This window comes from Lagopus muta, chromosome 1 (genome assembly GCF_023343835.1).
Source record: "Lagopus muta isolate bLagMut1 chromosome 1, bLagMut1 primary, whole genome shotgun sequence".
Lineage (NCBI taxonomy): Eukaryota > Metazoa > Chordata > Aves > Galliformes > Phasianidae > Lagopus > Lagopus muta.
Genome location: NC_064433.1, coordinates 29,944,605 through 29,962,136, shown reverse-complemented (window position 1 = coordinate 29,962,136; position 17,532 = coordinate 29,944,605). Strand labels below are relative to the sequence as shown.

General features: G+C 38.3%; 1 protein-coding gene across 1 annotated transcript in view; it reads left to right on the top strand.

Moving 5' to 3' along the window:
• Nucleotides 1-17,532, top strand: part of NELL2 (neural EGFL like 2) — a 143,371-nt gene that overhangs the window by 78,407 nt on the left and 47,432 nt on the right. Inside the window, exon 13 of the mRNA XM_048943209.1 lies at nucleotides 2,850-2,975. Within this exon, the coding sequence (XP_048799166.1) occupies nucleotides 2,850-2,975 (126 nt within the window). The remainder of the gene's footprint in view (nucleotides 1-2,849; nucleotides 2,976-17,532) is intronic.

Genomic DNA, 17,532 nt, shown 5'->3' with positions numbered 1-17,532 from the left:
TAGCATTTAAAGTTCTAAAGGGGGAATGGAATTGCATGTTTTTGTTGTTCAGTTGGTTTTTTTTTTTTTTGCAGCAAGTCATTTGATTGCTGCTTTTTTCTTTTTGTGTTAATTATCTTGTGTCCGCTGGCAGTGTAATTTAGTGTAACTTGTTCATAAAAGCAACCTCTTATCAGATGCATGTCCATGATGCGGAACAATGGAGTTTTAACACTTGCTTAGGGTGTTTTAGCGCCAATGTAAGATAATAAAGAAGTAGTAGCAGTATTCATATTTTCTGTAGGAACTATAGAAAGCTGGCAGGGAAAGTGTGTTGTTTTCTGGTGAGTTTTAAAAATCAGTTTGAAAAGTAAATCAGCTTGGTTTGAATGAAGCACTTCAATCCAAAGTCAACCTGATCATTTTGTTGTTGTATTATAACAAGTGAATAAGCAAGGCTTTGAAATAAATCCAACTATAAATAAAACATTTTGCAAAACCTCAATACGTGGTATGTTGGCAAAATGAAAGCTTTTATTTAGAACACTTCCAAACTAGGAGGTTTGAATCATTAGCATTTTTGGTCTCCTGTGGCTTTTTACCCAGCAAAGCAATCATTAATGCAGTTCGCAGAAAGTCCTATTTAATGTTTTTGAGGCTTTGGATCTTTAAGTAGAATTTTCCACTGGTGTCAAAGCTGGCTCATAGGCAGTCTGTTGAATCAAAGAACATAAGGCCTCTAATTACTCGAAGACTGATGTTGTTACTTAAATATAAATCAACACCATTAATTTAATATGGAGTTGTGAACTAGGAAAGGGAAAGCCACGAGCTGCATCATCTGAGGGAGTTGCTGAGGCATGTGCTGTAGCTTCTGACTGCTTTTGTGAACTCTATGTCTACATTTCTGCAGAACACCTGTATCTATTTCAGCAGTTTGGGCCACTTCCTACTTTCTGTGCAAAACAGCTCCTGCTATTTTGATAGCTTCACTTTTTTTTTTCACTACCTTTGATGATTTGCACAAAATGCATTGCCTCATTATGTTCACTGTACTCACTCTAAGTGCACATTTATTTTTGTACTTATGAATATATGTGAAAATGACAAGTGTTTTTCCAAATCAGTGCCCATATGTACATGATTCTTCTGTGCCTGCAGAGCTTATGGGGGAAGGAAGGAAAACAGCTGAAGTTTATTGGCTGTGAATCTCTTGGGAACTGAATTTGTGAAAAAATAGCCTGGGTTCACCCTGCTGAGCACTTACAATTGTCAACTTCATGATTTTTAGTGATATGTTGCCAGCTTCTCCAGCAAAGTCCCCAGGACATTTGCACTGGGCAGAAAAAACGAGACCTTATATGCTGGGAAAAACACAAGCATTCTTCAAAGCTGAATGAAACTGAAAAATGATTACAGGATCACTTGTAGTCAATGTGTCACATTGTTTTGTACTGAAAAGCAAATTTTCTTGTGGAAAACGTAAAGGGAGAAGCAGTCAATGAATGCACTGAGAGAGTGCCCATTGATTTTAAAAGGCTGGGAACAGGAGGAAGATTTGGAAGAAAAGCATATGATCTAAACAGGAGAAAAGTACGGGAGTTAATATTGTTGACATTTAGGAAGTCAAGTCTGATTTGAGTTTATATATTCAACCTATTGCTTTGAACTATCATCAAACTCTGGAACATCACACTGTTCCCCATCTGGAGATTTTATTTTCAAATCTGAAAGCTGTAAACAGCATTGAAAACAGGGAGTAAATTAAAACTGATGAGTAGGAAAAAAACACGGCCAACAATCCACCCTTTTGATTTGTGACATACTTTTCTAGCAAGATTCAGTGGCACACTGCAAGACAATTTAACTATATGTACAGAGCACGTTAATAACACTGTCTTTATCATTGCTATTATGGGAACAGCATGCTACTAATCGCTTCCAAATTAATATTGCTTTTATTCTTTGCTGCATAAAAATAGTGTGCAGAAGCTGCTTTGTTACTTTTGGTTCTTTCTCAGTCTTACCATTGAAGTATAGCCTAGCACCAGAAATAGGAGTAATTTTGCAGCCAAAGTGAGTATCCAAACCAGTTACGTTTTGACGTCCATACCTACAGTGACTGATATCTGGAGTTTCCTCTATACATTAATGCTGCTGCAGATACTCTGTTCTGACAACTGTTTTTATCAAGTTACATCTTTTTTCCTTCAAGAGCACGTGTTTATATAAACCACATTCTCACATGTTCTTTCCAGGTATGGTGTGTGTATGTATATCTGTGTATTTATGTATTCACACACTCACATTTGTATTTAAGAAAATATGTAAAATATATGCAGTTACCAATTGCCTACTTCATAGCTCTAAGATAAACTTCTAATAAGCTCTGGTGTCTTTTCAGAACTTATCATGTTCCTTTCAGGTCCTTCCCAAACAGCAGTGCCTATTAGCTCCAAGGAACGTGGTATATATATCAGTGTGTTTCTGTACTGGTGCCTGCAGTGACTACACGAATACAGTGACGGATGCCACTGCAGTGCTGAGGCAGATGTTCTCCTGTTTTGGACCTCCAGTTATTTTTTCTGTTCTTTAAACCACAGAAATAGCAGCATAGGCACTTCAAAAGGACTCAAGAAAGATCCAAGCCAGTGTAATCACTGTTGTAACTCCCCTAACAGCAGTTCACAGAAAGCTCATGCTACTCCTGTTGTTTGAACACTTCAAGGAGTTGTTTAAAAGTGGAAAGCAAAAAACTTTCCAAAATGCATTGTTTTTCAAGGAACACATTATTTTCTGGAGTCGGGTATGGAACTATTTTAAATAACTCAATAGAAATTGACTTATCTTCTTCTTTATCCTGTTTACAGATATCGATGAGTGTGCTGAGGGGCAGCACTACTGTCGGGAGAACACCATGTGTGTAAATACACCAGGATCCTTCATGTGCATCTGCAAAACAGGATATATCCGCATTGATGACTATTCATGTACAGGTGAGAGAGATATGCTTGCAAAATGAAATAGCAGGATGATAGCGTTTAGGAGCACTGATGTGTCTCTTCTAAAGTTAATCTTTGTTAGGTTTACAAAACATCTGCATGAAACATTAAACAAAATAAAATAATGACAAGGATATGGTGGGGTAAAGCTATTACTTTCTTACAGATTTTGTGTGTTGCATTGTTTGTCTGGAATTGTAAAGAAGTCAGGTTTGTCTCACATCTGCATGGGCTTGGGTGCTGATAGAAAGGTGAAGGGAGAAGGAAGAAAAACAAGAGACCGAAAGTAGCTCTCGGGGGTACTCAGTTTCCATGTGGCATACCAGCACAACTCCACTTGAAGACAAATGGTGCTTCTTCAGACTTCTGATGGAGATAAATGTAGATGTTAGATTAGATGCATATTAGATGTTGGCATTCCCTTGTTTTTTAAATTTGATGAGACCTGGGCAGTTCTTCAGCCAAATGCCTTGGGTTTGAAGGGCAGGAGCTCAGTGAGCTTCGTGCTGCTGGATATGATTTTCTGTCTCATCTCTGCAGCTTGCATTTGGGATCTGCTGACACCAGAAGCTCCAGCAGAAGTGCTGCGTTCATGCTGACTTTCACTTGTTCTAGTTTTCTTTTATTGCAGGTTATTTTAGGGTTATCGAATGAAAACTGAACATTTAAAATTGTCTTCCACACCAGAGCCAATCTGTTTGTGAGTGACCAAGTTATAGGCTGCTTTTAATAGGTCTTTCCTGCAGCAGCCAGTGTGTTTCTCATAACTCTCTCATGTTTTCCTCATTCCTTGCTGACTGAAACTATTGCTTTTCTACTTGCTGAGTGTGAACCTTGAGATTATTTTAGGACTGCCTTTATCTAAATCACCATGATACTTTTTCTACTTTGGTTCTCCTAATTTGCCATTCTAACTGAACTCTACAAGTGGTGAACCATTGTAAACAGCTTCACAGGAGCATTGGGTGCCTATAAATATAGAAAATGTATTTCTCAATGTTCTGAGCACTATATTCCTCTTATTTGCTGAAATGTGTTGTTATGAAGTTCAGTGCAGTTCAAAAACTCTAGACAATCCAACGTGTGGAAAACCTGTTAGAAATCCATTGCATATCTTCCATTCCAAATGGAGTAGGCGTTTATTTTTAGATAATAGTTTCTATTGGAATCAGCCTGATGGCTGACAAGATGAATGATTTCTCCTCCACACTTTCTATGACCAAGCAGAATAAGCTAATGCAAAAGGAAGTGAGGTAGTAGATGAAATTGACTTGTAAGGTTTCAAATCTTGAGTCTCCCTAGGCTAGATTAACCTTAAGTCTGAGAAATGCCTCCTGCTGTGACGTGAAAACCAGAGTTTCTCTGGAGTTAAGTTATAGCGGGTTCCGGATACTGAGAGGCAACCATGAGGAATGCTAAGTCCATTGATTTGTTGAATTTCCAGTAGTGGCAGGCTAACATAGTTAAGTCTGTATGCCACAAAATAAATTGATGTTTACTGATTCCACCTCCAGTGGAGGTGTTCATCTGTTAGTGACATACATAGACTTGTGAGAATATTCCATGACATTTTCATCAAACAACAATAAGTGAAAGGTCAGTTATGTTTCAAAAATTAAGTGGAACACGGGAGATTTTTCAAGTCATTTGCTTTGATCAGTAAATGGCATTCTGTGCTTGTTTTAGTCTGCATAAATAGTGTTGAGAACATTTACAGTAAAATGCTGGGGCAAGTGGCAAGTGTCCATATTTGTGTGTGAGGCTGCCATGATTTTTTCACCCATCAGCATATCTTTGCTGATTTTTGCCTCCTATTAAAGCTCCAGATGTATGAGACTTTTGTGTGCACCCATTTGCCCAGATATAAATCTGAGGTAAAGTGATGACAAATAGTAAGTGTGTGTTGCTGTGGCTTTGACATAGAGTCTGTAAAAGTTTTAACATACTAGATTGCTTAAACTTGTCTTTGCTGAAGAAATGTATTGTGTTATGAGGACCACCAAAGCTCCATTTAACAAAAACAATCAGTACAGGACATTGCATGTTAATAAATCCATGCAAAATGGTAATGGGAAGGAGTTTTTGTTGATAATGGTAGTACTTTTCTGTCCTATGAACAGTTTAATAGCTTCAGTTTGGATATAACCGACTTTTCATAAGCAGTGTTTATTCTCGCAGCAAATAGTTTACTAGGAAATCTCATTATGCTTCATTCTTTTTTTTCCCCCTTGTTTGTCTTTATTTTTAACTGGAGCCTCACTGGCATCCTGTTAACTTGAGACTAGAGAAAGAAAAGCATTTTCCAAACAGGTTCTGTCTAGAGAATCAAGGCAGTAAAGTACATTAAGGATCTCAACCTGCAGCATCACTCACATTTGCTCCGTGTAAGTCTATCAATTTCACACTGCATTTTATGACTGCAGAAAACAGCAACTTAGCCACTTCTGGATTTCAGATCCAGATTGTCTGTGTCCAGCAGATCTCCCTGTGCACTGTGAGTTCATGGCACATGGAGATCATTCTGGTTAAGCTTCACATTTTTTGCCATGCTAGTGGTAGTTCCTGAAGTTAAGGGCATAAACCAAACCTTTTTATCTGGCAGAATAGCTGAACAGTAAGGAGAAAAAATAATCACAATAGACCAGAATGACAGATTTGCAAATTAAGGAGATATTTTTCAAAAATTTTGGAAGAGTGCCCTATTTAACTTAGTGTACCTACAAAATTAAGACTATGCACTGTCCCAACAATATTTTTCTGGGTATTTTATTCTATCCGTCAGGTTTATTATAGAAGCTGCACTGGATAGTTGATGTTGGTACAAAACTCTGATGTTTACATCTGGCAGAAATGAAAAGTGGAAAAGACGTCTGTAAAAGGAATGGAATTTTAAAACCTATTCAAACACTGATATGCAAATTATCTTTATGTTTGTACCATCAGATAGCCTTTGTTTTATGTAATTCATGCACAAGGTGTTGTAGGACATAACATCTGCATTGCTCCTTTCTGTTTTCCTTGAAATACCTGAAAGCATCAGCTTTGATATCATCAGCTATCAGCTGCTATGGAAGGGTGTATAAGGATACCTGATGTCAGCTACCCATGAGAACTATGCTGTAGAAACCTCACACAGATGTCTCTTTTATGCAAAGTCAGTCCTGCAAGTCCTAGGGATCCCCTGGTACTACAAGCATACTACGAACATTTACAAAGAGCCCAGACTCAAAGATTTGAGTTGATGTGGTTGCATAAATATATAGTTCTGTTCAAATGTATCAGTGCTTGTGTACAGAAACTCCAAAGCATTTTGACATTTTCCAGTGTTTGCAACTAAACTCTCTTCCACAGAATTTAAAGTTTTTTGGCAAGTCCCTATTTTCCATACTGACAATTCCAGGTTTAACTTGCTGGCTGAAGAAGACAGATTTTTAATCCTGTTCAGGAACAACAAGAATAGAGCAAACAGCTGCCTCTGTGTGCTACTAAATGTTTGATTTTTAAGAAGAAGATGTTTTTAGCTTAGAATTAATGTGTCGTTGTGCTCACAGGATTGCTGAAGCACAGGAAGATATTGAAAAGATACAGCTGAACCTTGATGAGGCAGGTTGTGATGTGAGTGATGTTTTCACAGCTTGCTGGCAGACTAACGTGGTGCCTTATTGTTCCATTCTGATGCACGCATGCTTACATATGTAATTTATCAGTCTTTGATCGAAATGGAAGAGAGATGTAAAATCAGTGGTATTTAAGGTTTTCTCTCCTACATGAGACGTTTGAAAAGAAATCTGTGCTGTCTGTCTCTGTCAGAGCCCTGTGCACAAAGGACTGATTTAGGCAGCATATTGCTGTTTCCAAAGCATCTCCAGTCTCTTTCTTCATGGCATCTTTATTGCAAGTTTTACAATAGATCTGAGTTACATATGATTTTCACAACAAAGGATGTAATGAAGACATCAATTTCAGATTTTGTTATTTGTATTCATCTTGGAAGCAAGTTTCGCAAGGTTAGATTGAGTTAGTCACAACCATATTTACACAGAAGTCTCTTGTTCATGGCTGATTTTATGTTCAGAAATCAATCATAGCTATGAGAAGGGGGAGATGAGTCCTAAGCTGCACTAATATGCCAAATGGGTGCACAAACTGCAAATTAAAGGCATAAAAAATATGCCGTGGGCTACCACGCTTTCCTTGATTTCATATCGTCTCATTCCCCATCCACTTTGCTTCACAGGACCTGAAGTGTTATGGCATTGCACTGGGGAGGGCAGGCAGAAAGCGGCACAGTGCTCTGCTGGGATAGTTTATGTGCATAGCAGCATGTGGCACCATCACTGGTGTATATGATTAAACTTAAATGCCTTAGGATTTTTCTGGGACAGTAATACTGGCATCTTTACACTGTCTGGGATTATGAAAATGCACAAGCTGTTTTCTTGGCTGGGAAAAAAAAAAAAAAAAGAGTTTTGCTTCTGGACATAAGGGTGCAGAAATTGCCACGTCCAGTGTTGCAGTGTAATCCACAGTGAGTAGCAGAAAGAACATAATCTTTCCTGCACCATTTCTTTTTCTTTAACTGTAAAAGGGAGAAGTTAGGAAATGAGAGATGAGGGCTCTCTCTTTTTCACACTTTGTTTCTCACAGTAAGGAGTTCTTTCAGTCTGCAGGGGATGGTTAATCATATTTACTTCCAACACAAATCGTTGCATTCCTAAATAAACCAAACTGTCTTGGGACCACTCACCTAAGTAACCCATCAAAATGGAGCAGAAGAAAGAAAATCCTGTGGGAATTAGTGCAGCATCCTCCTTAGATCACAGTAAGGCAGAGAAAGATGTATGCCGTTGCCCAGAGGAGTAATGGGTTTCCAAGCCCAGAACAATTTGTAAGGTTCCAATTCCGTGCAGTCTCATGAGGCACCTATTCTCTTCTTTTTTCTACTTCCCAACCAGTGTGGAAAGTGATTCTGGTGAAAGTTGGATCAGGATAAGTTTAGGTTGGATGTCAGGAAAAACTTCTTTACAGAAAGGGTTGTTAAGCACTGGAATAGCCTCCCCAGGGAGGTGGTTGAGTCATCATCCCTGGATGTGTCTGAAAACCATTTGGATGTGGTGCTCAGGGACATGATTTAGTGGAGGGTTGTTAGAGTTAGGGTAGTATGGTTGGGTTGTGGTTGGAGGTGATGATCTTAAAAATGTTTTCCAACTTGATCAATTCCATGACTCTATGATTAAGTGGTGCAGCTGCAGGCTTTTGGCCTCACCTTTGGGTGGGAGCTCCCACAGCAGAGGATGGGGAGGTGTGGAGAAGGCAGAGAATCTGAAGTGCCTCCAAATGGGCTGCTTCATGCTTTAATGCTCATTGTTACCAGCTAGGGAGTCATTAGGGCTTTCTGTAGTTTTCAGGGCAGAGACCTGAGGATTGTAAAACCATATCTTCCATGACCCCCTGTACTTGTGGTCTGAGTGAGATGGTAAGAGACAAGACCTTCTGAAAGCAGTGCAACTTGTGTTGGATTTGTTGGGCTTTAACTGGGTTTATCCAGCTGGAGCTCACTAGCTGCTCCCTCCATCCCACCCTGCATATTTAATTCATTGATATGTTTCAGAGATTTTTCCAACAACACTTGTCCTAAAGTGCTGTCAATGTATACAGTGATTATTTATTTATTTATTTATTTATTTATTTTTCAGTAGCTTCTCCCAGTAAACTGAAGTCTGATAATTGCTGCTGCATAAATTGCCAGGAAGCACTGTGGTAGCATTAAGCAACACCAGGAATGTTATAACTCATTGGAATACTGGCAACTCTGCGTATTTTCCAAATCAAATTAAATCACAAATCTGTTGCAAATTGGAAGAAATTCCAAGAACAGCATTAAAATGATTAAGGGTCTGGGGAGATTGACTTGACATACAGGGAAGCTATGAGGAGAAAACTCCACTGTTAGCTGCATAATGATAATGAGTGTACAGAAAGTAGGAATTGTGGTAACAATAATGCTAACTAGTAATTTCTTAAGGGGTGTCAGCAATGAAGGGGAAAGGGTGGAGGAAAGGTTTGTATTACTGTGGATCAGTGATCAGTACTGTTCCAGTCAGTTTTTATGCCTGACCCATAGACTACATCCTTAAATAATATTTTGGGATGTTTTTGAAACAAAGACAGCTTATCATAATACATAGACAAGGGATTGTCACATTTAGCCTGATTGGTACTCATACATATGATGCTATCTCACCTATCTCTGTGCTTTCTTCCCCTCATGCAGCCATTACTGTTTCCTCACTCCACTTTTCCCACTGGCCACACTGTTGTGATTTGTTTTACATTTGATTTGCCCACAGTAATCATGTCTGTGTCCCTCCTAAGCCCTCCTAAGATTTAGTTCTATTCATGTAGATAGCCAAAAACCATACATGCCTGGTTTTCAGCTAATGCCACTGGATTATCTAATGAAGTTCTAGGGGAAGGTAATATTTTAGGTCATTATGAATGTTTTTCAGCCAAAGTTGTGTTCCATTTGTAAGATCAGTAGGGTGACAGTCCTTGTTACTCCTAGAGATTGACCCGCCTGCTTTGGAGAGAAAGAACTTCTAAAGGCTATTCTGGTGATGTCTCTACTTAAGGAGGATACCTGCTGGCTTGATATTTTGCTAAGCATTGGCACATGGTGTTTTTGAGTGTGCATGTTTTAAGAAACATCTGTAATTCTCCTGTCTCCGTGCTAGGTCTGGGTCAGAGGATAATGGGCTAATGGGGTTCTTTAGCAAATGGAAGATGATTGCTTTTAGAACTGCCAAATTTCCTCCTCTGCCTTTGAACATGAACTATTAAAAATATAATCCTCAGCGGAAACTGGAGTTACCTTTGGAGGTTTATCTTCTGCCCGTCTTTTGAAGTCTCCATATTAGTCTTCTACATTGGTGCTTTACATGCACCAATGCTCAATTTTTACTATCCTCTCAGTAAGGATATATGCAGATATGTTGGTTGTTGCTGTTTTGATAAAGCAAAAAATTGGGTCCTCTCTCTTTTTTCTTCATTAATGTTTTGTCTACAGTGTAAATATTCTGAGGATAACAGAGATAATGAGAAAACAGAGACGGGGTCTTTACTATGCTAATGGTTCCCATGTTATTCCCTGAGTGCAGATGCTCAACTGCTAAACCCAAAAGAAGCCTATGATTTGGCTGAAAAGCACAGGTCAAATACTGCTTATGATTCAAAACTACCAGAGGTTTTGTTGGCTGCCTGGTTGTTCCCCTCCTATTCTTGCTAAATGCAGCTATTTTTGAGGGGACACTTTTTTTTGCAGACACTATTTTTTTTTATTACCTTGGTACTCTGATACCCTTCAGCTAAATGATTCCACTTGACATGTAGAAATTGAAGTTCACAAAGCTGTGGGATTCCACGTAGATTTCACTGGTTTATTTTTGACTTGTAAATACATCAATTGTTTAGGACATAAACAGTGAGGGAAAACACATTTTCCTGTATTGCGCAGCAGAAGCAATGCTTAATGGCAGAGATACTTGAGAAAAACCTCTGTTGGACTGCCTAGACTTTTCTGCCAGATACTCAGGAAAAAGTTTCAGGTAGGGTGAAGTATGGGTACTTAAAAATATCATGCATTTTTTGTTATTTTTGTTGTAACTGTACATTTCATTTCCCACAAATGAATTCTGAGAAGCTGAAAGAGAATGTCTCTCCTTAGTTACAATGGGAAATAAAATCTAGCTTATGTATGAGGAATGTGGGCTATGTTTTAGCACCTGCAACCCCTTCTTGTAAGATTCATGTAATTGCCTGCGATGAAAACTGCTAGGGGACTGATGTAATCCAGGCTTGAATTAAGTCATCCAGCTTCAGTGTTTAAAGCTGCACACTCATCCTTGGTTAATTAATGGTATAAAAATGACCTACTTTTCCACACACATATAAGCATCCACAAGTCATTGCAGAGATAATAGAAGTTGATAGTGCTTAGTACATTGGTAAATGAGGCCACATTTTAATGAGTGACCAAATATGGCTACAAGATGCAACTTTATTCAGCAGTGCTGTGCACTCTTCACTGCTGCACAGAAGTTTAAAAATGTCTATGATCTCAGATCAGTCATATACCAACTTTGTTATTTGAAAATATAGTATTATGAGGCATTATGACAATAAAAACTGTTTTTTGCTTTTTTTTTTTCTCCTTTACTTTGATGAGATCAGCAACATTTCGAGTTTTCCTTAAGTTCTCCAGCTTGTTCAGTAGCTGAACTCTTTGACTCTGCTTAAATAAAGACTAAGAATAATTGTACAGTATGATGCAAGGGATAGAGAAATAATGAGGCACACTGACAGTGCCTCATTATAACATCTCTATAGTGGCATTCAATGGCTTGAGTAAGGAAATGTTTTAGTCAGCAAACCACCAGAGAAAATATGATGAGGAGCTCTGGATTTATAATGATGTGGGCAAGATGAACCATCTGTCTTTTCCATCTCTGATTTTGGTGATTCTCCCCAAGTTATATTAAAAGTAGCATGAACAAACATGCATTATGAAACAGTGTAATCCTAAAACCACTACACTGATGGTGTCTAGCTATACAATCATGGTTTCTGCTAGTAATAAACACTCTAGAAGTCAGCTTGTACGCACAGAGCATTTTAAATTCAAAGCTTATTTGCCTCTGATTTTCTTGAATACAGTTTCCATTCTGTTTTACAGTATGTCAGCTTACAAAAATCCTCAGGCTCTCAATCCTCTTTCAGGACAAATTCTCTCCTATGTTGTACAATATCTGCTTTCTAGTTGTAAGATAATTCACAAAGCTTATAGAGGAGTGATCATTCAGACAGAGCTTGTTCCTGTGCTACTGCATTACTTAGATAACAACACAAGTTATTTTTATATATCTGCTGTATCTCACACAAAGAATATTTTGGCTTTACTTGGATTGGATCAGGTTATCATTGACAACTTAGTTTACAGGCTGTTTTAATTTGGAGCTAGACTTTTCTTTTAAGAGGATACTCTTTAGGGCTGATTTCCTCCCTGGTTACTGACCTAGTTCATAGCAACTGTTCATCTGGCTAAGCAATTACAGCAGGATTGATTTCTCAGCTGATCAAAACCCAGCACACTTTAAAGGATCTTTGGTAGGATAAAATTTGAGTCAATAAAAAAGAAAATGTATTCAATTGACAAATAAACGAGTGTGTGATTTTCAATATTGGATGATTAATTCTTTTATAGAAATTATTCATCTTTTTATAGATGATCACAAACTGCGGAAAGATAGACTGCAAAGATAAGGAAACTAGGTAGACAATTTCTTTGAAGTTGCAAAGATCTTTCTGCAGTGCGCTCTGGCAGCTCGAAAGGCAAATGGGATCCTGGGCTCCATCAGGAGAGGGGTGGCCAGCAGGGACAGGGAGGTGATTGTCCCTCTCTACTCGGCTCTTGTGAGGCCCCACCTGGAGTACTGTGTCCAGGTGTGGAGCCCTCAGTACAAGAAAGACATTGAGATTTTGGAAAGGGTCCAGAGGAGGGCGACTAAGATGATCAAGGGGCTGGAGCACCTCCCCTATGAGGACAGGCTGAGGGAGTTGGGCTTGTTCAGCCTGGAGAAGAGAAGGCTGCGGGGTGACCTCATTGCAGCCTATCAATACCTGAAGGGAACCTACACCCAGGAGGGGAGTAAACTCTTCAAAAGGGCTGACGACAGCAGGACTAGGGGAAATGGTTTTAAGTTGAAGGAGGGAAGATTTAGGTTAGATGTTAGGGGGAAGTTCTTTACTAGGAGAGTGGTTAGGCCCTGGAACGGGCTGCCCAGGGAGGTTGTGGATGCCCCGTCCTTGGACGTGTTTAAGGCCAGGTTGGACGGGGTCCTGGGCAACCTGATCTGAATATGTATGTTTGGTGGCCCTGCTAGGCAGGGGGGTTGGAACTACATGATCCTTGGGGTCCCTTCCAACCCGGGTGATTCTGTGATTCTGTGATTCTGTGATTCTGGCTCAGGAGACGGGAATCTGATGCTGTCTCATTGAGAGAGTCACACGTGAAGGGAGTTGGATGGCTTACATTTACTATGTCTGAGTCAGCTGGTGACCAGCTCATGCCAGGAGAGCTTAGCCTGATCTCACAGGAACTCCAGCCAAGGCCAGTGAGAGTTGGGAGCAAGACAGCTTTTAAAAAGGAGCAGTGGAGTTATTTAAGTTATTTATTTCTGTTGTAGTCATAAACATTCAATACATCTACAATTAAGATCAATATAGCCATGTATATAAGTGTATATATATAGCCAGTGATTCCTGAAACATATTGTGCCCTTCGTATTTTTTTCTAGAAATCTTTCAAGATCAGACTGCTCTATGCTAAATGGCAAATTATTTCCTTGACTTGTGTTTAATACTGTCAGTCAACTCACAAAGTCAATGTGACTTGGTATTTGTCATCATCTGCTACAAATCCTGCCTCGGTCTCTTGGATACTTTTTTTATCAATAATCACTGGCGTGAGTCTTTCAGACTGGTAATTTTTGACTTACAAGAACAGATCGATCTACTTTGCTACATCAGACTGTGTCTTCAAATTAGCAGCTAAAAGATTTTGAATGCAGCTTTTTAGGTTACAATCCTCTATTCCATCCATGTACTTGAGGAGTGGCTTTGCTTAACACTGTGTGGTACAAACCTTTCAACTACAGCATGAACTTCTTACTTGCTAGTCCTTCTTTGCACACATTTTTTGCTGAAATGCACCCTGAAATGTCTTGTTACACAAGGTAAACACATTGGGCTTATTCACTTCATTGACTCTTCTGGCGCTGGTGTACGTCTGAGTAATCCCAAAGAAAGGCCTGTATTTTTACTTTTGCTTTTTAATTCTGATCCACATGAAAATTTGCAGCCAGGCTGTGACTGCTCCTGAACAAATTCATATCATGAAAGCTAAATTGATGCTTTTTTTCTACTCATCTTTTTTTCTAACTAAAACTAATTTCAGTTAAAGAATCTTCTCTGTTTACCAGTTCACCCAAATGGAAGGAAGAAAGATGTAAAGGCAGGACCACCCTGTGGCAGTCAGAAAGAATAGGTGAACAAGAAGGATCAAATACTGTCTACTGAGAAAATACATTGGGCTCCATTCTTAGGCCTCTGTTCAGGTGATGCCCTGAGAAAGACTGGCCAAGTCATCATCATTTATTTGAAAAGTCATGTTGATACAAAAGGGAACATTCATCATTTACTCTTTGCTCCAATATAATATAACGTTGAAGTACTTGGATGTAATTTCCCTTTTGCTACTGAAGATACATACAGTGAGGCAGAGTATTTAAAATAATGTGTCCACAGAAGATGCTTAGGTTTTTCCTGAAGGCATTCTAAATATACAGAACTATTCTATTTCATTCATTTCATTTTGTATACTTGTGGGTTTTTTTGAAAATACTAGAGGCATCTTCGAGTTTGAAAAGTTAAAACAAGAAATGTTAATCAACTTTCTGGTGCAAATAATTGATGCTTTTTTCCATCAAATCAGTGAAAAATTTGTAAGTCTTGGTGTTTTTCTTGAGAACTGAGAGCTCTGCCAACAAGCTTGGCAATAAAATAGGAGACTGTTCTACCTAAAAGGTTTCTGGAGTTTTTGAATGAGATTTTCTTTATTTTTCTGACAAGTATACAAACCATCTTACAGAGACAACGTCTGTTTTGTACTGACCCTACATGCTATAATCTTTACACATCCTCATAGGTATATACTGCAGAGAAACAGAACAAAGAATTGTATCTGTTCTATATATTAGAAGTGAAAGATATTTCAAAAAAACACTTGCTGTCAGCTAATTTGATTAGTCCATAACTCATACTGATTTAAGTCAAAAGACACCAATGTCTTCTCTAGGTATTCTTTAAAATTGCTATGGATAGGCAATGAGAATTAAGTATCTTAGTATTTCAATCTCATGTTTTTCTTCTTGAATAAGAGTTTTAAAAATAATTAATATGATTATTTGCATTTTATTCCTTCATTTGTTTATGTGTTTCAGCATGTTTCCCTTCCAACATATTACTAATAGAAGTGACTACTTGATTTACATGAGAAACAGTATTTCATTAAAATGCTTATTTTCTAATGCAAAATAATGTTAAAGTGGTGGACTGCTTAACCATGCAATAAATGATGAATTTATATATCCCAAATATCTGTCTTGGCAGATATTGGAACTAATTTGTAAATACCTACTAAGTTAATGTCCAAGTCACATAGAAATGGAGATTTGGACCGGACTGACAAAGATAAGCAGCTCTGAGTCACATAGACCAATCATCAGGGAAAATATATTGTTAGCAACAGTAATTACAAGAGGTAATTGTGTCATTTACCCTGTTACAGACCACTGAATGTCATGAGTTTGGAACATAGCAGCTGTCACACAGTATTAACTTTGATGTTCAGGGTTTGGAAAATTACAGAACCTTTCAGTGATGGTGCATTTAAAAAAAAAAAAAAAAAGATGAAGGCTTTGTATTTTTCAAAGTGGCCATAGAATGGTCACATCTTTTTCAGATAAGAGGACTGATTTCTGGAAAAGTGGGCGTTCATCAAGACTAATCCCTTTTAATTATTCATCTGTGTTTTTAATAAGCTTGGGATGTACACATATTTAGTAAGTCTTGATTACTTTTTTCCTAGCTCTTTAGAAGGTGGAAATGGATGCAGAATTCAGCTTAACTTCTGTATACATAGCTTTATTGTCTGAGAAGTAAATAGAGAATGTGTTTGATTTTCACCTGCACAGTTACTCCAGTCTGCCAGGGGTAGCTGAGGTGTACTATTTACTTAGTACACCTTCCAGGGATTGAGCTTCATGTTATTTTGAAGTCCTCCACATAGTGTCTCAACTTAAATTCTAATTTCTTCAAACAGGAGTATATGAAAGAGGTAGGATTACAAAGGTGAGCTCACCCTGGCAACCCAGGACGTAGTATTGAGAAAATGGAATATCTGGTCAGTTGTATGTATTAATTTCCAAGTGCTTTTATTTCCAGGGAAGGCATCTTAAATGTAGTGGTTGTGATGGATGTGTTTGTTATACTGTTTTGGTGCACCTACATAAATTGCCAAGGAGCATCTGCACTAGGGAGAATCAGAACCGTCACTAAAAACAGTATCAAGGCTGACCTGGAATCAAAGATTCAGTATCATTCTGCTTGGCCACCACTTCAGCATATGTTTGCCCTCATTTTCAAGTTGAGAACTCTTTCTCCAACTAGGTGAGCAACACTGAAGGAAGACCTATTCCCCATTGAGCTCAACCACTACAGATGTCTTGGCAAAAATAGTACTGTCCTGTTTGACATCGAGTGAGTCATCTGAAAGCCTGTGTCACAGCACCTCTAGGGAAATGAGGTGAACTATCTCATGCATCAAGAACTCTCTGCTGCATAAAAGGATGGAAAACCATTTGTTTCCCAATGTCATAGTAACTTAAGTTATTCCAGAAGAAGAGATCAGGATCAAAGCAAAAGCAGCATTTCTTTCAGCATTGTAGTGCCTTCCATTTTCTTCATCTGACAAGCACTGTCCATGATAAAAGTAGTGTAAATTGTTATTGTAGTTTCCAAAGAACCCTCTGAAATATGAGTTAACAAACTCTGGACGTGTTGACATCCCCAAAAGAATGGAAAAGGAGCACTACCTGTCTCCAGAGAGCTCTGACTACATTTTTAGTTCATGAGTCCAACTCTGAATGGTACTTGATTCCTTAGACATCCTTCTGCTGTCCCATCGCGTATCTATCCTTCTGTTATCTCCTTGCTGATAAAAAACAGTGTTGTTCAGCAGTGTTTTGTGGGGCCCTCTAGTTATGTAGGTGGTCTGCAAATTGTTACTTGCAAAATCCAAGAACAGGCAGCAAGTTATGAGCTTCAGCAGCAACTCTGAGAGACACTTCTCTGCTTTATTTGTATAACAGAAACGTGTAGCATGGAGGCCAAGTGTCCAATATAAGTATCTGTTGCTGGTGTCAGACTTGTGTAACATGGAGCCTTTAATTAAGGGAACAGTAAATGAAAAGGGTTAGCATTAGGGTAAGAAGTAAAATAAACATTTTTTTTTTGCTAAGGAAATTGCAATAGGATACTTATAGCTCTAGTCTGGCAGTTCTACTAGCAATAATATATGGAGGTGTACTTCAGATGCAGAATTTGCTATCATTGTCACTTTTGACAGCATAATAGAAGATTGTGAAAGCATCTGTTTATTGTAAGTACGTAGGATGTTTAGTTTACAGTACAAGTTGGAATTTGAAAAGATTTACTTTGGAAAAGATAATACCCATAGCAAGAATAAAATAAATAAAAAATAAAAGAACAATATATGGAGAAACATCTCATGAAATGAGACATGAAATATCTTTTAAAACACTGAAACCTTATTTTAAAATGTCAGTGATAAAAGAGACAAGATATTAAAAGATCAGTTTGAATTACAGCAAAAAAGAAGTGCCTGACAAGGTCACAGACCTTATGTCTAGACTGA